At 37.4% G+C, this 20,383-nt stretch overlaps 1 protein-coding gene across 2 annotated transcripts in view; it reads left to right on the forward strand.

Annotated features, from left to right (window-relative positions):
• diaph3 (diaphanous-related formin 3) overlaps positions 1 to 20,383 on the forward strand; it is a 323,176-nt gene that overhangs the window by 200,630 nt on the left and 102,163 nt on the right. For both annotated transcript variants that reach the window (XM_079856725.1, XM_079856726.1), the window contains 2 exons: positions 8,686 to 8,925; positions 12,311 to 12,440. In XM_079856725.1, the coding sequence (XP_079712851.1) occupies positions 8,686 to 8,925; positions 12,311 to 12,440 (370 nt within the window). The remainder of the gene's footprint in view (positions 1 to 8,685; positions 8,926 to 12,310; positions 12,441 to 20,383) is intronic.

Here is a 20,383-nt window from a genome sequence, read left to right on the forward strand (position 1 = left end):
TCTTAAATTGAAACCGATATCATCTTCTTGTCACAAACAAAACAACTACATATTGTACAACCTAAGTAGTATATTGTTTCTCTGAACAGAGAAAGAATTACTATTATTCTCTAATGGAAAATACATATGGTCGACCTGACACATTAACACAGTTTTAACCCAGTTGTCTTAAATTAAACTATTACTAATAGTTGTCTCGAACACATTGAACTGACATAGGAAAAAAAAAAAAAAACAGTATTTCCTCCACTCCTCTTTTGTTGCTAAATCTAATCTGAAAATTGTATTTTGCCAGAATTTGGATTTTTTCAGTCTGAACTAAATGTGATTTCAATAGAAAATGTGTTTCTTTTGAGTTTAGGGGTACACAGTATATTTGCACCATCGAGATATTTTAATTTATCAATATATATATACATGGGTCAATTTTAATATTTAATTGTCCATGTTTTTTTTTTTAATTACTGTTGTCATTACCTAATACTCATTTAAAATGAACTGTTAATAACACTAATAATTTAATAATGCTGTTAAATGTAATCTGCAATATCCATTTTTCATACTGGACATAAGTAGGTTTTGGTGTCTACATTTATTTTTTATTTTTTTTTGTTTTTTGTTTTTGTTTTTTGTTTTCAATTTCATACAAAGTATATTTAGCCATAACATTAAATTAATTATCAGCATATCAGTATTATTTATCATGTCAGTGCATCTCCTCTTTACTAAACTGTTACCAGTTATGATTTCCAAATTGTTTCCTCGTTATCAAATCAAATTTGTTTGAATCAATTCTTTGCTAAATGAACTCAACTGAATCACTGATTGGCTATTGAATTAGCATCTGACTGACTTTGAGTTATCGTTATTTCAGTTATGTCTGTCTTATGAAGCAAATTTTGTGAACGTGTTTTAGATTTGTTTTTGTTGTTGTTTTTTTTACAGAAAAAGGTAAATCAGGTTTTAAAATCAGGGCTCCAGACTGCAACCAAATGGTTGCATTTTACGACCTTTTTACTTGCCACTAAAACTTTTTAGAGGTTGCACTGGTGTGACCACCAAGTTGCCCAACTGATAAGAGCTGATATTTCGGTTGCATATGAAAAACATCAAACCTATCATTCTGAATTTTTTTGGGCACAGTCCTGCAGTGTGGCTTCTCATAAGAAAAATCAAATACCAATAGGAGCGCAGAAGCTGATGATGCAATTAGTCCCCCAACATCCTATGTTCATACATCCTACCTGTGACATGGCTTACAGCTGGGATCTTGTTTGTACAGTCTGTCAAACAACAATCGGAAACGACTATTATAAATCGGACAGTGTACACCTGGCTTTAGGCTAATTACACTTTATTTTTGAAGACACACTGGGATGCTGGAATAAGAGAAGGGGGACTTGCATTTGAGAAATGAAACGGAAGTGAAAGAAAGGCACGAGGGAGTTGCATCATGCAACAGTGTGGCTTGCCATTGTGTTTGGGGTGTTTATGTAATGAGGGCTATGGAGCTACGGTTTATGCATGCGTGGGCAGCAGGAAATGATGCATTTGCAGTTCAGAGAACTATCCGGTTCAAAGGGAATTCTTAATCTCTCATAGTGCCATTGCAAGCAGTTTTGTACTCTTTGTTCTTTTCTGGAGCCAGAACTTTGAACCCTTTGTTTGCATCCTGCTAAGTGGACCGTACAATATAGAATGTGACTACCGTAACCTTAAGATCATATTGGGTGATTGTGTGCAAGCATGTGTTTGTGGTGCTTCTACCCACATATGTGATGCTTCTATTTCAGCCATCTGCTTTGATACCTCAAATGAACTGTTTTAATGGCTGCATGTGGTATTTTTAGCTTCTGATAAACTGTTTCGCTTTAGTCAGGTGAAGCTGAGCGTAAAGAATTACACCTCTTACTGGAAAACTCTGGGAAGAGAAATATCCTGTTGCCATAGCAACAGTACCCCCCCCCCCCTTTTTTTTTTTTAACAGGTCTTAGTTCAAGGTGCACAAAAAGAAAAGTTTAAATCAGGCAAACTAACTCAGCCAGACAATAGAGGCAGAAAGATGAAACAGGTGTGTGTGTGTGTATCCCGTTCCCCATTGAGTCTTCCAGCAGCCATTATACACTAGAGACGGAGTGAGTGTGTTCAGGGTCTACTGGGACACACACACATTGAAACGCTTCTGTTGATCGGCAGGCACTCTGGGTGGTTGTGTGAAATGATGATTTAGCTTCCTGATAAAGAATAATACTTGAAACACTTGAAAAGTTGTTCCCCTCTGAATACCGTCACATACTGAGTGGCAGGCATGACGGCATTACTTCCACTCCCTTTTGCAGGTGCGTTTGAAATTATATTTTAAAGGGTGATTTGAATGGCTTACCTTGAGGAGACTGTGCTGTAAAGTTTAGCTGGTATCATACCGTTTTCCCTATGGGTGGGTGGATTTGAATTGGTTTCATGTACTTTTTATGAGCAATGGGTAATGCATAGTCAGGCGGTTATTATCACAAATTAAATCTGTGTGTATGCATGTATGTGTATGTATATATATATATATATATATATATATATAGGGCTGGGCGATATGGCCAAAAAAATTATCACGATAATTTTTTTATATCAGTCGATATCGATAATTATCACGATAAATGTCAAATCTTTATTTCTTTCAAGTTTAAAGGCAGATTTTTGCTCGTAAGTGAAAGTTGTAGAAACCAGAGCGTTAACTGTGGTTTTAAACTACTCTTTATTGTCAGAACATATCATGGCAAACACTTGCCAAACTGGTGAACATTTCACAAATCTGAGGTAGAACATTCAAACATTTTACATTTTTCCTTAACAAAATAAATATCTTAATAGAAAAATTAATTTCTTAGTTTCTGCATGTGCTAATTTTTTTTTTTTTTTTGGGTAAAATGTAATATTCTGACTGTTTGAGTTTTATTAAACTTAACCATTGGTCATCCAGTATCATGCATTTAGATCATGATAACCACAGATGAAACCAGGCATACCCTGTAGCACCTCACTATCATGGCAAAATGTAACTTTATGGTTTCTATGGTATTTGTATGAAAAACAGCAGCCTAAATACATAATTAAATACTGTAATTATATTCCATTAGTCCTTTAATACATTGTCTACATTAATAATATAATACAATTCAAAATGTATATCCCACATTTCATGGTGCAGTTAATATTACTAGGCTAACGTCACAGTAAATCCATGGTAAATGATGGGAATTTGTAGAAGGAAAAGCCTTCTGACTGTATCGTTGCGCACAGTGTTTCTCCTGTTTGTCAGCGCTGTTTCATCTGCCTTTAAACTGGTTTATATCACTGAGACATTTGTGTTCCTCGCTGAAATCAAGCGCTTCTCACTGGATTTCGTGACCAAGAGCGATCAGAGTAAACGCATCGGCTCTAGTGAGCTCGCTCGCGGCTCTGCAGACAGATATTATTGCTGCCGTTTGGACTTTGAGCCGAGCGGATAAATGGTCCGTGTGGCGCGCGGTTCAAATGAGTTTCGTTCCGCTTTTGGCGCATAAACATTATCGAACATTTATCGACCTCTTGATATCATTTTATCGAGAAAAATTATATCGCGATAATTATCGTTATCGTTTTATCGCCCAGCCCTATATATATATATATATATATATATATATATATATATATTACAGCACACATTCCTAATATATATATATTAGGAACACCATACTAATACTGTGTTTGACCCCCTTTCGCCTTCAGAACTGCCTTAATTCTACGTGGCATTGATTCAACAAGGTGCTGCAAGCATTCTTTAGAAATGTTGGCCCATATTGATAGGATAGCATCTTGCAGTTGATGGAGATTTGTGGGATGCACATCCAGGGCACGAAGCTCCCGTTCCACCACATCCCAAAGATGCTCTATTGGGTTGAGATCTGGTGACTGTGGGGGCCATTTTAGTACAGTGAACTCATTGTCATGTTCAAGAAACCAATTTGAAATGATTCGAGCTTTGTGACAGTGCATTATCCTGCTGGAAGTAGCCATCAGAGGATGGGTACATGGTGGTCATAAAGGGATGGACATGGTCAGAAACAATGCTCAGGTAGGCCGTGGCATTTAGAGCTCGTGCAAATTGTAGCCTCTTTTTCCTATTTGTAGTGGAGATGAGTGGTACCCGGTGGGGTCTTCTGCTGTTGTAGCCCATCTGCCTCAAGGTTGTGCGTGTTGTGGCTTCACAAATGCTTTGCTGCATACCTCGGTTGTAACGAGTGGTTATTTCAGTCAAAGTTGCTCTTCTATCTGCTTGAATCAGTCGGTCCATTCTCCTCTGACCTCTAGCATCAACAAGGCATTTTCGCCCACAGGACTGCCGCATACTGGATGTTTTTCCCTTTTCACACCATTCTTTGTAAACCCTAGAAATGGTTGTGCATGAAAATCCCAGTAACTGAGCAGACTGTGAAATACTCAGACCGGCCCATCTGGCACCAACAACCATGCCACACTCAAAATTGCTTAAATCACCTTTCTTTCCCATTCTGACATTCAGTTTGGAGTTTGTCAGGAGATTGTCTTGACTAGGACCACACCCCTAAATGCATTGAAGCAACCGCCATGTGATTGGTTGATTAGATAATTGCATTAATGAGAAATTGAACAGGTGTTCCTAATAATCCTTTAGGTGAGTGTGTGTGTGTGTATATATATATATATATATATATATATATTAGAGGTGGGCATAGATTAATTTTTTTAATCTAGATTAATCTAGATTAATTTTGAAATTAATCTAGATTAAAATGGCTCATTTGAATTCTGCTGAAGGCATTCAGAATATGTGTGCTACCCAAATAATGACTATAAAAGTAAGTCTTTGAGAACGGGTTTCTCAAGCCAGGTGGCGCATTAGACCAGTGGCTCATCTCCTGTTTCCAAAATGCATCACAAACTGCTTGAGAAAGCTGTTCTACTCATAGACTATAAAAGGTTACTACTGTACTGTTACCGTCCGTAGGCAACATTAGGTAGGCCTATGTTATTATCAACTACTATGGGCTATCAATTAGGGATGGGCGATATGGCCTAAAATCCATATTGTGATATACATTGCAGCCTCTTGCGATAACGATATTATAATAAAACCATTTCAGAACAGGTTACACAGACCCTGCTAAACAACTGCTAAATGTTTTTTTTTTTTTTTTTTTTTTTTTTTTGAAAGGGTGTATGTAGTTTTGAGAACATATATTGTGCAAAACTGTAAGTATACAACATAATTTTGCAGATAAATAAAATTTAAGTGCACTAGCTGCAGAGACTTAAGTAGGTCTAATGTTTATTATGGCTTGGAGCTTATGAAACCCCAAATTTAAAATTAGAGTATTGTCTAACTGATGTCTTTTAAGTTAAAAAGAAACACAACAACGATTCTTAAAATCGGGCGCTTTTAATAAAAAGAGATTATGTGCTACACCACTCACTAAGATATATTGGGAATAATACGCGCGCTTGTATTCAGTGATATGTTTCGTTTTGAATTTGAGGTGGTAGAACGCATTAGTCGTGTGTTAACTTACCGAACTGTTACACCACACAGTCTACGTCGGACGGCTTAAATACAAACCAAGTCCAAATAATGGATGTTGCACGGATCTTTTACACCAGCTTTCACTTTCAGCCGTGTTTACTTAAGATGACGACGAATATGATGCGTTGCAGCCGGGTGTTCCTCGCGGCCGCGGGTAGATTGCGTCATCATAGCTTGTGTAGCTTGAGCCAGCTCCCAACGCTCCCAACCCAACTTGGAGAATAGATTAACGGCGATATTTTTTTTATCGCGCTGCGTTAACGCCGATAGCGGCCCACCACTAATATATATATATATATATATATATATATATATATATATATATATATATATATATATATATATATAATATAATATAATATAATATAATATAATATACCCTATGTCTCAGGGTTTGATCTTTTGCTCTTATACGGTATATATGCACACACACACCTGTTCAAAAGTTTACGGTCAGTATATTTTTTTTGCAGGAAATTAATACTTTTATTAAGCAATAAATGCATCACAGTTTATAATATTAAAGTGTAATTTTAAGTCTGCCGGATAACGCAAAACTATTGATGGGTCCAGGGCTTTCTTGAAAACTACAGATTATACTTCTGCACTTTTGTACGGACAGTCGGATCAACAGAGGGTTAATAACAGGACAGTTATTGTATTTGTAAGTGTAGGTTTATCACTGAAAAACAGCATTATGGTAAAAATGAAACATAATGGCAGCTTTCTTACCGTACGCAACAGCATTTTGCTTCGGGCGGAACTGACGGAATGGCCGTTTCTTTCAGTTTCTTTTTTTTTCAGTTCAATCACGAGTGCGATTGCTGTTTTCATAACTGCCCAGAAGATCCGCAACAAGTGGGGAAACGAACTTGAGTTTGATTCAGTTGAACAAAACAAGACAGGTGTGAATACAGCCTAACTTAGTCCTGCTAATCATTAACTCTTTGAATTATTGCATCTGGGAAAATACAAGTCTACACCATTATGTCTAAATGTTTTCTAAGAAGTATTTCCCACTCAAGCAAGGCATCATTTGACTCTGGTCAGGCCTATCCATATCAGACTTGTGGGAGTGGCCTTGGATGTTTTCCTACCTATTTGACAAAAGAGAAGACAACAGCCTTTTTTTCCTTCTTTTTTCCCCCTCTCTTGTCAGGTAGAATCAATTTTAAAAAATGTCAACATTCTACTGCTAGCCATGTTTAAGGCCTTTTCCTAATGGTGAAGTACCCATTTAATCAGCACAACTGTTTCCAACACTTATAACAAGAGATGTTTCTTAAGCACCAAATCACCATATTAGAATATTTTCTGAAGGATCGCATGACTGAAAAAAAAAAAAAAAATACAAAAAATATGAATGTGCAAAACTGTTAAAAATTCAAATAAGATTTCTTGATATTTCTATTTTACTGCATTTTTGATCAATGCCAGTTTCTTGTCTGTTAAACATTGTTATTGGACAAATTGCAGCAAATAACACTTTTACACTCTGACTAGATTAACATATGCATAGCTGCTTTTGTTCAGAAGCTGCTTTTGTTTGCATAAAGACTCCCAACACTGATCAAAGAGAATATTTGCTACTGTAGACAGCACTCTAATTGAGATGTGAAATGTCTAGACCACATAATGTCAAAATTGACCCTCTTTACTGTCTTTATTTCTCTGGTCTTATTGAATGCAGTTCATCAGTGTTTAGCTTTTCTAAAGAAGAAAACAAAAGCAAATGCTTGTTTGTTGTTCTATCAGCTTTCACTGACAACCAAGGCTATGTGGTTGAAAAACAAACAAACAAACAAAAACAATCATATAATTTGCAAGATCCAATCAAATCCTTTTGAATAAAATCAATTCCCACCCGACATGATTTTATTTTGGAATACTATGTATTTATTTTTACAGTTGCTAATGCGGTTTCATGTTGTTTATGCATGGTAGCTTTCAGTTCAGATTCTACAAGGCAACATGTTTGCTAAATTTCCAGCTTCTCATCATTTATTTATTCATGGAAGCATCATTTTATACTATATTTTGATAGACGGTCTGTCTTTTTTCATTGCACCACATGTGTCCGGTGTCAGTCCCCAAAGTGTTTTATATACCGGTACCTGATCTTTGTGATTTCCAACTTTACTGAAACTTCCTGATAATTCCAACTTTTTGTCTTTCTAGAAGCTCGAATGAATAATTCATTATATGTGCTGGGTGTGAGTTTTATGGAGGGGGAGGGTACAAATCCCCCTCAAACATTTATGGCTGGGAGAGCTTTGAATCGGAGTCTGTTTCATTGCAGATTAGCGCTGCCTGACAACACAGAAGATGTCTTCTACAAGTTTGCTGAATGTTTACACACATAAATTAGGCATTTGGCTTTGCCCTATTTTCTTTACCTTCTCTTCTCAGTCTCCCTTCCTTCCTTTCCATCAATCTCTTTTTCAATTTGGATTTGTTTTGCTTTTGGTCCTTTGTCATTTGTCTTCAAGGATGAAATGATCCCTGGATTAGTTTATACACACATCCAGACTGATTGCACTGTGCGTGCATATACGAGAGATGATATCTGATTATGGAAAACAACTCTAGACATATTAATCATATCTCCGTATTGAATATCTCAATTACACCCTTAATTTGTGATTGCTAATTGGCTTTTATGGGGCAAACTGTGGCCTCCCCCCGCCCCCCACACAACTCTTAAATGCACACTACACACACAAACACATATATGCATGTTTGCAGGCTTTGAGGAGAAGCAATTTGAGATGAATGAGAGTTTCCACCATAAAAACATGACTCAATAAAATTAATGTAATGATTCATCTTAACTAGTTTGTATGTGATTTCAGTTAGAATGTAAACCAGCATGCATTGCAATAAACTCTAAATTCATCTTGTATATCATTCAGATCTGAAAGAAATGTATTTCATTCAGGAATAAAGCTTTTGTTTCTGATTTAGAGGTGTTGTATTAAACTTAAAATCAGGAGAAAATGATAAGATTACTATTTCCATTTTTGTTTCCTTAAGTTCTATTTCACTGACATTTAAAGCAACCATGCTTTTCTGCTTATTTTATCTTCTTCCAGATGAGTAGTGTGAAGCGTCTGAGGCCCAGGCTCAACTCAATCCTGTTTAAGCTGCAGTTTGAAGAGCAGGTGAATAACTTGCGTCCAGACATCATGGCAGTGAACGCAGCCTGCGACGAGGTGAGGAAGAGCAAACCCTTCAGCAGGCTGCTGGAACTCATTCTGCTCATGGGGAACTTCATGAACGCCGGCTCACGGAACGCCCAGTCCTTCGGCTTCAACCTCAGCTCACTCTGCAAAGTACGTACAGAGAAAGAGTCACAACAACCGTTTGAGTTTAATATCTTGGGCTGGCACACTTTTTGTCCACATTTTCTCTATGGAAACATCTGCAAAATGGATTAAAGTAAGTCAAATTTGTGATTCAATGGATTTCTAAGGCTACAATTTTATAAAACAACAGCTTTAAAACTTCTGGATCAAATACATGAAGTCTAGAGGCTGTATTGGGCTGTTTTCATGGAGAAAGTGTATTCCATGAGAACCTCCGCCGATGTTATTATTTCATCCAGTAAAGCCAGCCCTGAAGGCATTCATGCATTCTGCTATCCATATTTTCTCCTTCTGTGAATTATTAGCCCCTTTATCAGGTCTCTTCGTATTAGAAACACGCCCACCCACATGAACCGTGGGCATTTTCCATCAAATTCCCTCCTCCTGCTCTCTGTTTTTGGGAAGAAGCCGATAAGATGATAATTTATATGTGTCTGATGTTTGTGGAGGAGCCAAAGCTGAGTCACCATCAGGCACGAGCGTCCGGCTGCTGCTTGCGCGTCCTTCACTTCCCTCCCGCACATTTCCCGTTACCTTGACCCCTATCGGTCGGCCCATCTAAAGTGCCTCTCGCTGGAGACGCCTGGCGTTCAAGAAGATCTCATTTGATTTAACACTATCAAGCACTCAAGACCACAATAGCCGTATCTTCTGGCATCTATCAAAGTGCAGAGACCAAAAACCACTTTATGGTTTCTTCTTCTGTTTTCAGAGATAAGTCTCAGAGTAATGACGTAATGCAGACATATATGTGTTTGTCGGAAAAAGGACAGTCTTTAATTCCTGTTTAGTCAGGTGTGTTAATGTAATGCTAATGGATTTTTAAACACAGAACATCTTAGCAAGAGTCCTAGCATTGTGTTAGCTAGTCTAATGATAATGTTTGGGTGAAATGTTCTGATTTAGGTGAGTGGGGAAAGGGCAGAAGGGCCGTATAATTAATTACCACAGAAGCCATAGAGATTTACTTAGGTTTCCATGGTGACTTGGCATTGGATTTTATCAGGCTTGATCCGCCTCTCTCTTTCTTTCTTATTAGCCATCCATTTTTTTCATTACTACTGTACTTTCACTCCTTCCCTTTTCTGTGGTGCTAAAATCAGAGAACGGCCATCACTGCATTTGTGACTTTCTCCGGCATAATGAAATGCCTTCCTGCTCATCATGTCACCTAGAAGACCTGATAAAAGACCGAAGACTGTATGTGGACATGCTCACATTCAGACATTTTATAAAGGAATAACCCAAAAATTAAATGTCAGTCATTATTTACTCACCCCCATGTTGTTCCAAACTCAAATTACTTTGACATTTTTTTCCATGAAGCTGTTAAAATATCTAAGAATAATGAACACAAGTCATTAAGACTACTTTTATTATGTTTTTAATAAAATGTGTTAAAATTGTTTTTCAAGTATTATGTTTTTTTCCTTTTGAAAGTTTTTTTTTTTAGCCTTTTTTTTAGCTTTTTCCTTCCATATATTTTTTTTCACAGTCACGTGCACGGCATATGGGCTTGGAATTATATTAGGGGTGACTAAATTGTGACAGAATCTACATTTTATTTTAAATTAGTCTTATATCTATAGTACTGTTCAAAAGTTTGGGGTCAGTAAGATTTTTCTTTCAATGTTTTTGAAAGATGTCTCTTATTGTCACCAAGGCTGTATTTATTTGATCAGAAATATAGTAAAAACAGTAATATTGTCAAATGTTATTACAATTTAAAATAACTGTTTTCTATTTTAATATATATTTATTCCTGTGATGGCATGGCAAAGCTAAATTTTCATTCAGCCATTACTCCAGTCTTCAGTGTCACATGATCCTTTAAAAATCATTGTAATATGCTGATTTGGTTGTCAAAAGTTTATTATTGTTTTCAATGTTTGGAAATCCTGATACTTTTTTTTTATGATTAGAAATTTCAAAAGAACAACATTTACAACAACAATGTAATAGTTTTTACTGACACTTTTAATAAAAGTATCAATTGCTTTCAAATAAAATCATCCATGGGTACCGGTGATCTATAATATTATATATAATATCAACGCTTGTCTTCAAACTTGTCCTAATATCCACTTAAGGGCCTTGCGTATCGGATGGAGTGATCCGTCCTCACTGCCGAGAGGAAGACTAGATCTCTACATCTGCACATAGTGATGCAGTCCCTGATGGGCAGGAGTAACAGAGAAAGTGTGTTGGTTTCTGCCTTTCAAGTTCCTTGCCTGAGGGCCCATCCTGATGTTCTCTCTTTGCCTCTGTTGATCTGATTGTTTGTTTGTTTTATTCTGAGTTTAACCTGTCAGTATCTTCTTCTTTTGCTCACAGTGGGTTTATCTGAGCATATTTTGTTGTCAAAGGATTTGAAAGCGCTTCTCTTTGAGTGTGTGACTCAAAAAAACTGTTTGATCTCATCAGCAGAGGACGGTTCAGTATGTCTTGGACGTCAGAATCTCAATGAATGTTTCCTGTAAAACTTTTCCAATTGAGAAGAGAACCGATATTAAAGATTTCTCACAGACCTCAGTGAGTTGAACTACAGGATAAGATTCGATATTTTGGGTTTCTTTGTTACATTATAATTTTCGTACTATTTGATTTAAATATATGCACAAGCAATTTGTAGAATATTTTTGTTCCAGCTTACTACTTAGGATTTTTGAGAAGCCCTAGTTTCGTCCCCCGCCAATTGTCTAATGCTTCACGCGGCTTCCAAATGTTCTGACACTGAAATTATCCAGTTGAACCCAGTGTGTATATCCAGCTCAAAGCTTCTGTCAGAACACATACATTTAAGAAGAAATGGCAGCACACAAGATAGTGGTGAGAACTGAAATGGACTAGATGGCAAGTCGATTTCTCCAATTTCATCTCTCATTTCATAAGGGCTTATTTGGAACTCCATTTTCACTTCATCTCTATCTCTATCTCTCACTCACCCCCCCACGCTTGGTAATCAAGCTTCTTAAATCGTCAAGCTACACCACCCAAAAGAGCTTAATAATGTTTGTGCTATCTGCGTTAATCAAATGCTTTTTGCTCTGCCTTTTACAAAGGCTTGTATCCTTGTGCCACGATGATAATCATAACTGACAATGAAAATGTCTTGCTTTTCTTGTCCGGCGGCAATTTCAGTGTACTATCAAATTAACTTGTCAGACGTGAAAGCAGCGGACGTCAATGGCTTCCTTCAAGATTCTCTCTCCGTTTCTGTAATGCTCTGAACAACCAAATATCTGCATTTTTTTTGATGGATGTATTTATTTGTTTCTATTTTGATTTAATGTTCCCACATTAAACAATTGTTTTCCCTGCTTCTGTCTTTCTCTATCTCTCTGTGTCCCAGCTGAAGGACACTAAATCGGCTGATCAGAAGTCCACTCTACTGAATTTCCTGGCAGAGATCTGTGAGGAGAAATACCCTGAAGTGCTGAAGTTTGTGGATGATCTACAACATGTGGACCGGGCCAGTCGAGGTACTCAGAAACAGTGTCTGTTGTAAATAAATCAATCTTATTTATTTAAGTATTACAATGCAATTACAAAATTGTGAGATATACTTGTATTTTATTTTTTATTTTAGTAAAAAATAGCAATGCTAACTTGTTTTGCTATTACTGTTTTATTTTTTGCTTTTTAATTTATTTTGCCTTAATTATACAATGCTTTAATTAGTCGAGGATAGTTTGCTGGTTTAAGGTGATTAGCTGCCCTAACAACTCCCTGGCTGACCATCTGAAAAGTAAAAAAAAAAAAAAAAAAGTCTTCAGTTCATAGCTGCCAACATGAGATGGTACTTTAACTGGTCTTTAACATCACTCTCACATGAACTACCTCTATCTATGTTTGAGTTTTTGTTGACTTCTGTAATTCTTGATGTCCTCTGTGCTGCACAGCCTCATTTTGCTGCTCACACTCTGTCAGCAACACTAGACACAGAGATAATGTCAGCTTGTATGTGTGCGTTTGTGCGCTCTTAATTATAAGGCCGGTGAGTTGTGTCAGATCTCTGGATCCTTTTATTGTAAATCTTAATCTGAACACATCACGATTAGAATCCACTAATATAAGCTGATATTTTCAGACAGTCTATGTCTATCTGCCTGTGTGTGTTTTAGCAGACAGAGAGAAGCCGAGGGGCCGTTGTGTGAGGTCACGTTGCCCTCGGCAGCCCTAGAGGCAGAGTCACAACAGGACCAGAGCAACTCACTGCGTTACCTAATGCTTCCAGAAAGCAGGGTAGGGAGAGTTTTGGCAGTGCAATAAAACAGGATTATTAGAGAGAGTGATTAATAAGATTCCCTGCCTATATGTCTGTCAGCCTTAGAGAAAGTATTTACAGGGAACTTAAAACTTGTGTTTTTCTAAATGAAACATAAGTCAGCAGGAAATGATGGAGGGGCCTTAGTAGTTGGGATTTTATTGGATTGTTAGACTTGTTAGGTTGTAATATTATTGGTTAATATCGTTGTTCTCTGGCTGTGTAGTGTGTTGATTGCATCAGCTGAACATGAAAGTTTCACAGGCTGGGAATGTTATTACATTTTTATACAGTATTAACTATTATGATTTATTTTTATTTTTATAATAATATACTTTGAAGAATGATTCACAGTAAGACCAGGGACATTTATTAATACCTAATGGGGTTGATTTTTGATTCATGTTGACTTAATTACAAACTGTTAGCTGAATTTGACCTAAAAAAAGTGAATTATATAATTTAGTCACCCTCACATTGCTCCAAACCCATAAGGTGTGCTTTTATGATGCTTTGCTGTCTTTTTTTTTTTTTTTTCTTGGTGCTTGATGGCTCATGGTCACAATTTAGTTTCACTGTATTGAAATGAGCAGCTCAGACATTCCTTTTGTTTCCCAAGGAAGGAAGGCTGGAGCAATGTAGGTTTTTCTGTCATGTCCTCTTTCTCCTACTCTGGCTCTGCAGCTTTTTATTACTTTCACTTTTTTTTCTCCCTGTCTGTCTCTTTCTCTCCCGTTCCCCATTTCATTAGTGCTGCCTGCTCTTGTGCCCTTCATCAAAGCTGAAATGGCATTATGGGTAACATATCCCCACCACACTGAACGTCTGTCCCTGCACGCCCCTCAGGAAAACAGCCTTTGATTGTTTTACAGATATTACTTCCATTATTCTGTCCTTTAGAGCTCACATTTGCAGATGTATGTTTTTTCTCCTGGAGATGCTTTCATTAAGAATTAGCTATTGTCATTCCCCAACTATTATGTTTTTGTCTCCCATTGTGGTGCGGTTAGGTCTAGGGTGATTCCCTTCAGTGGCTGCTAATGGAGGGTTCATACATGTGCGTTTCTTTAGTGTTTTTTTCAGAAGCACCTGCTGACTGTTATTGAGGCTTTCTTTTACATTTTTATTTCCTTTGGCTCACACTTTGCTACCAAAGTGGCTCTTAAGAAAGGGCACCCGAAACATAGTGGATGCGTTTCTAAATCTAATGAGCTAACTACCTAGACAGCAGCTTTGTCCGAAAGCTGAAAAATACTGCTTCTGCAGGCAGCATAGATGTATCATTTGGTGCCTATGATATCCCACAATCCTGTGTGTTTTGATTCTGTGATCTGAAGATGGTGTCTGAAAGATGAAATTGGTGCTTAGTTTGTGTATAGATGTATACTTTTTTTTTATTTTTATTTTTTATTCTTTTTTATGTAAACGCAACCAATCCTGCCATGTATCTAAATTCAAAATCATTTGTCTTTGACCTGTACAGAAACAACACAGATTAATCATGTTGAAAGTTTGTTCAAAAACTTTTATTATACTGTTCTTTTTAATTTCTATTAATAAAAAAATCCTGATTTTTTTTTCCACAAAAATATTAGGCAGGTCAATAGTTTTCAACATTTGAAATATTGCATTTAAAATATATTAAAATAGAAAACAGTTATTTTAAATTGTAATAATATTTTATGAATTTTTGTTTGAAAAACATTACAATAAAATCTTACCAAACCCAAACTTTTGAATGGTTTGGTACTTTATTGTTCACAAGGCTAATTGCTTAGAACATGTCTCCCCAACATGCTGCATAATAATACTTTGTGCATGAATAAATGTATCTTACAGATATTCAAATTGACAGATATGTCTGTAGGTGCTGGACTCTTGGGTCACACTCAAAGTGCCAGTGCCTGCTACTTCTGACACTGTACTGTGAGACCAGATAGAGACATTTACCTCTCTACATTGACTCCATGAGAGGGAGCTAGAGATGAGTTTTTGTGGCTAAAGTGAGGTTTTTGCATTCAGCTTGTCCTGTGTGGTTGTGTACATGCACTTTGGTTTTGATTCAGCTTTGTACTGTTCTAAATGTAAAATGTGTGCTTTGACTCTATAGGCCAAGATATGGACAGTGTGAGAGGCACAATTAGTTGCTAAAAACCTCAAATTGCCCCCCCCCCCCCCCCCCCCCCAAAAAAAAGTCTGCCTTAAATAAGCAGATTACGTTAAATAGTTTAACATTTACACAATTCCGCATGATAATGCAATAAATAATATCCTGCTAAGCTGCGCACATATAAGCCAAATCTCAACCCATGAGGTTCAGTCAATGTGTCCCATCACATTAAGCTAACACTGTGCATGGAGCAAGATCGTCCCCTCCTAACAGTGTCTGCTTAATCAAACCTGAGCCTCTTATTAAAGTCACATAATTACCTCATCAAACTACCAGCATGTGTGAGGAACAGGTGAAAGATGCAGGCCTGGTTTGGTCTTACCAGAACTGTTGTAATAATAATGAACCAAATATATCTCTAAAAAATTGATAGTTTTATGTAATAGAGTCTGCTATAGCAGATTATTATAATAGGACATTGAACCTTTTAGAAATGGTACGCTATAAAGCTGACGTGTGTAATTTCTGAAACAAACTCCCCTGCACGCACGCACACACGCACGCACACACACACGCACACACACACACACACACACACACACACACACACAGACACACACACACACACACACACACACACACAGACACACAAATAAATAGAGCATCAATTTTAACCTCGTACATCCTAAATGAGTCTGCACTGAATACCTATTCAGTGATGTGTGTGAGAGAGGAACACTAATGTGATTTCGATAAAATGTTGAGAATAGTAACCTCCACACACAGTCACTGTGACAGGTGTTCATACAATTGACTACGCACATTTACACTTCAGTTGAAGACACACTTAAGATGTGCAAAATGTAGCCTTTACCATGTGATAAAATGCTGTTCCAATTGTTAACATTAGTCAACATGAACTAACAATGAAAAATACTTCCAAAACATTTATTAATCTTAGTCGATTTGTATTTCAACATTTATTAATGCATTACTTTTTATCTGTTAACAATATTTCATGGATCTGAGCTAACATTAACTACCAGTAATTTGTTATATAATGTTAGCAAAGATTAATGAATACTGTTACAAATAAATTGCTCATTGTAATTAAATTTTTAACTCACATTAACTAATGAGACCTTATTGTTAAGTGTTACCCTGCTCTTTATTATTATCTTTTTTTTTTCGTTTTGTAATTGCATAGATAAACCAAACACATCAGATGTATTGCATAGAAAACAAAAATTGCAAACAAATGGCAATAAATGCTTTGAAATAAAAAAAATATATATAAAATTAACACCAGTGAGACCTCAGAGTTAAAAATGATTAAACAGCTACACTGTTGACGTCTCTCACAGTGTGTGAAAGAAGAGACGTCAACTCTCTCTACTTTTTTTAAAGGAATTGTTTGCTGTCTAGCTATAAAAAGGACTCACAACAGATTGTATCAGGGTTGACTGCAGAGTCTTCTAAAGACATACTGCAGCTTTGTTTGAGGAACAGACTGAAATTTTCCCTTCCGTTAAAGCTCTGAAATCTCTATCATTTTTTTTTTTTCTTTTTTTTTCTTTTTTCAGTGAATGTCCCTGTCCAACAGAACTTGGTTTCTGAGGAGTGTTTGTCATCAGGAAACTAGGGATGCACCGAATGTTCGAACAATGATGTTTTTGATGACACGATCAAATAGTAACCAGTGTAGAGTGAGAGGCGCATGCTTTATAAATGCAGCAAACATGTCGGCGGTGTGGAGAAATGATCCAGGCCGAGTTGGATTTGAGAAAGCCGCTAGGTGATGGAGACCAGGGCCGGAGTGGCAATCGGGAGAGTCGGGACTTGTGTTTTGAGACCGCGAGGGTCTGATAATAGTTATACATCGCAAGTTCTTAGCAACACCATCCGGTCAAACTGTGCAGCCTCTCTGCTAAACCCGTACGACGGGCCGCATCAGCCTTTTATTTCAATAGAAACACAGGTTAATCAGAAAGCACTAACGAAGTGCAGGTCCAACCATGTCTAGGATTTTCAAAGATATAGGGGGATCAGTGAGCGGCCCCTCCCCAAATGGCATAGCCTGTCGGCCTATGACGTAAAGCCATCGAACACCTCTTTTTTGACATGGTACATTTTGGAAGACTAACGTTAACAGACAGTGTGTGAGTGAGTAGGCTGTTTACACCTGGCCACTTAATGCGTTTTCTGTGATCGGATAGCAATCCGATCGTAAAAAGACCAGGTGTAAATGCCCTCCGAAACGCATTCGAGACGGATTTGAATCCGAATCCGATCGCAGCTGAGCATCTACTCATCAAGCCAACGTGCAAACTAAGTGAATCAAAGTGAAAGTAAGTCGCAGACGCTTAACACAATCATGGAATCGTTTTGATAAATCAGATAGCTATCCGATCTGAGAAAACGCATGAAGTGGCCAGGTGTAAACAACCCCAAATTATGGAAAGACAAAAAAGAAAAGGGAAATGTGGTGCTGAGAAGGTCAGACTCAAAAGGAAAAAAAATATGGAGGAGGAGGCAGCAAAATGCTCCAAAATAACGGACATGTTCCGGACATCAACGAGCAAAGATACTACAGGTGAAATAAGCTAAAGCACCTAATGTCACAGCTAGGCACAGATGGGAATTAGCACCAGCTACCAGCCAGCCAAAAGCTTGTGAAATTTGAAAGTACCTCGGTGGTAAATGAGACAGAAATTAATGGTTTACTATTGAGCGGCTCTTTATTATTGTAGGCTATGTTGCTGTTGACTTCAAGATCTTTTAAATAATAATAATTACACTTGTCATTTCACGTTTTGTGCAGTCATTTTATTGTAATTTTAGATTTTAGCATTTGCTTATTCACAGGGAACCATTTTCATGAAACCTAAGAAAACTTCACTCCATCCGAGTAAATTTTTCCGAGTACAGTCAAGTCCGGGCACTGGAGTACACAATATTATTCAACAATGAAACGAAACTCCTTGTGTTGTTTCAGCGTTGAGCATTTTAGCCAATCACAGACATGAATATTAAGCGCATGAACGCAGTGGCAAATCAGAGGCGTTTTAGAGTCACCATGCGGAGAAATTGCTCAAAATGTATGTTCAGAATCAGCGCAAGATTTATACTTTCGCAAATCCCCTCATAAACAAAGTCTAGACGCTATAGAAATAAGAGATTCACTGTGCAGTGTGGACAACTTCAGTGTTTATGACGAGAGTTTTAGTGAGAGTGTAGAACGCGGTAAGTAGGCCTAAGTCATGGCTTAAAGGGAGCGCTATTGATCTAAATAATAGTTTTGTTTTTCATGCTTCTAGAGGACCAGTGGTTACGTTCACATTGCAAATTATGAAGAGTGATAACTGCATTTAAATGTGGGAGTTAATCCGCTAAATTTTAGTCCTGTGAGTCATGAAATTGCGATGATTGACATAGTAACCATAGCAACATGAGAACGTGATAACCATAGCAACATTTTGGCTTCTAATAATTTTAGGATTTTTGTTACATTTACACTTTAGTCATACGTTTACATACACTTTGCAGAATCTCCTAAATGTTATTTTTATTTATTTTTTAATAAGGATCATAAAAACATTGTTTCTATTTAGTACTGCCCTGAAAAAGCTTTTTCACATAACAGATGTTTAATAGCCTAGTCCACAAGACAAAATACTAGATAAATTACATGGGCTTGATTTTTAATATTGTGTGTCATTACCTGAAGTATCCACAATGTTTTTTTTTTTTTTGTAATGGTTGTTCATGAGTCCCTTGTTTGTACCGAACACTTAAACTGCCCAATGGTCTTCAGAAAAATCCTCCAGCTCCTGCACATTCTTTGATTTTCCAGCATCTTCTGCATATTTGACTCCTTACTAGCAGTGATTTGTATGATTTTGAGATCCATCTTTTCACACTGGGGGCCCTATCTTGCACCCAGCGCAATTGACTTTGTACACCGACGCATGTGTCATTCCTATTTTGCACCCGCGCAAAGTGCGCTTTTCCCTCCACAGAAGCACGTCGCTAAACTAGGGAATGAACTTGCGCTCCCTGGGCGGTTCAGCGCAAAAAAGGAGGTGTGTTCCGGCGCAAAAGTTCCTTCATGCTATTTTGCAGGTTTAGAAAACAATTGCGCCACTAACCAGGAAAAAATGGTTTAAAGTCAGTGGCGCGTTGCGCATGTTATTCATATGCTATTTTAAGGGCGCATGCTTGGCCATAATCAATGAAGCGTGTGCACAACGCGCATACTTTGATTCTCTCATCTACACAGAAGCAGCAGTTTTCATTTTTGCAAATCATACATTATTACGATAGATAGATAGATAGATAGATAGATAGATAGATAGATAGATAGATAGATAGATAGATAGATAGATAGACAATTTATTATAAAAGCATACATCTAGCTTACACATTTACCCAAATTATCATACACCTTTTTAACCAAAGTTAATTTGGGTGGGTTTCTCCATCCCCAACCTCCCTGACGAGAGCGTTGCTCTCCTCGGCTGTGAACCGCTCCTGGCGCGCGCCTGGCAAATCCGCCGTTATAATAGGAATCCGCTTTAGAACAAACGCGCCTGCTCTTAAAGGGAATGTGAGATGACGCTCTGATTGGTTTATTTCACGTTACGCCCAAACCACACCTATGAATAATGAAGCTGCTTCAGACCAACCCATTTTAGATTTGCGCCGGGCGCAAGAGTCATTTATCCCGCCGGGAAAATAGCAACAGCGCCCAAGACCCGCCCACAAAGTTACTTGCGCTTTGCGCTTTGACACTTGCGTTTCAGATCGTTAAAATAGGGCCCTGGGACTCATACACAACTATTACAAACCCGGCATGTATTTAGTGATGTTCAAGAAGGAAGCATCCGTTAAGAGCCAGGGGATGTAAACTTTTGAACTAGATAATTTGTGTAAATTGTTCTTATTTTGTTTAAAAATGCATTAATTAATTGAGTCCTGCCCTTCAGAGGCTAAATAAGATATTAGCATGTAAAACAAAATAAGAAAAATTTAAACATCACCATCATCTT

The sequence above is a fragment of the Squalius cephalus genome (genome assembly GCF_949319135.1).
Source record: "Squalius cephalus genome assembly, chromosome: 22".
Taxonomy (NCBI): Eukaryota; Metazoa; Chordata; class Actinopteri; order Cypriniformes; family Leuciscidae; genus Squalius; species Squalius cephalus.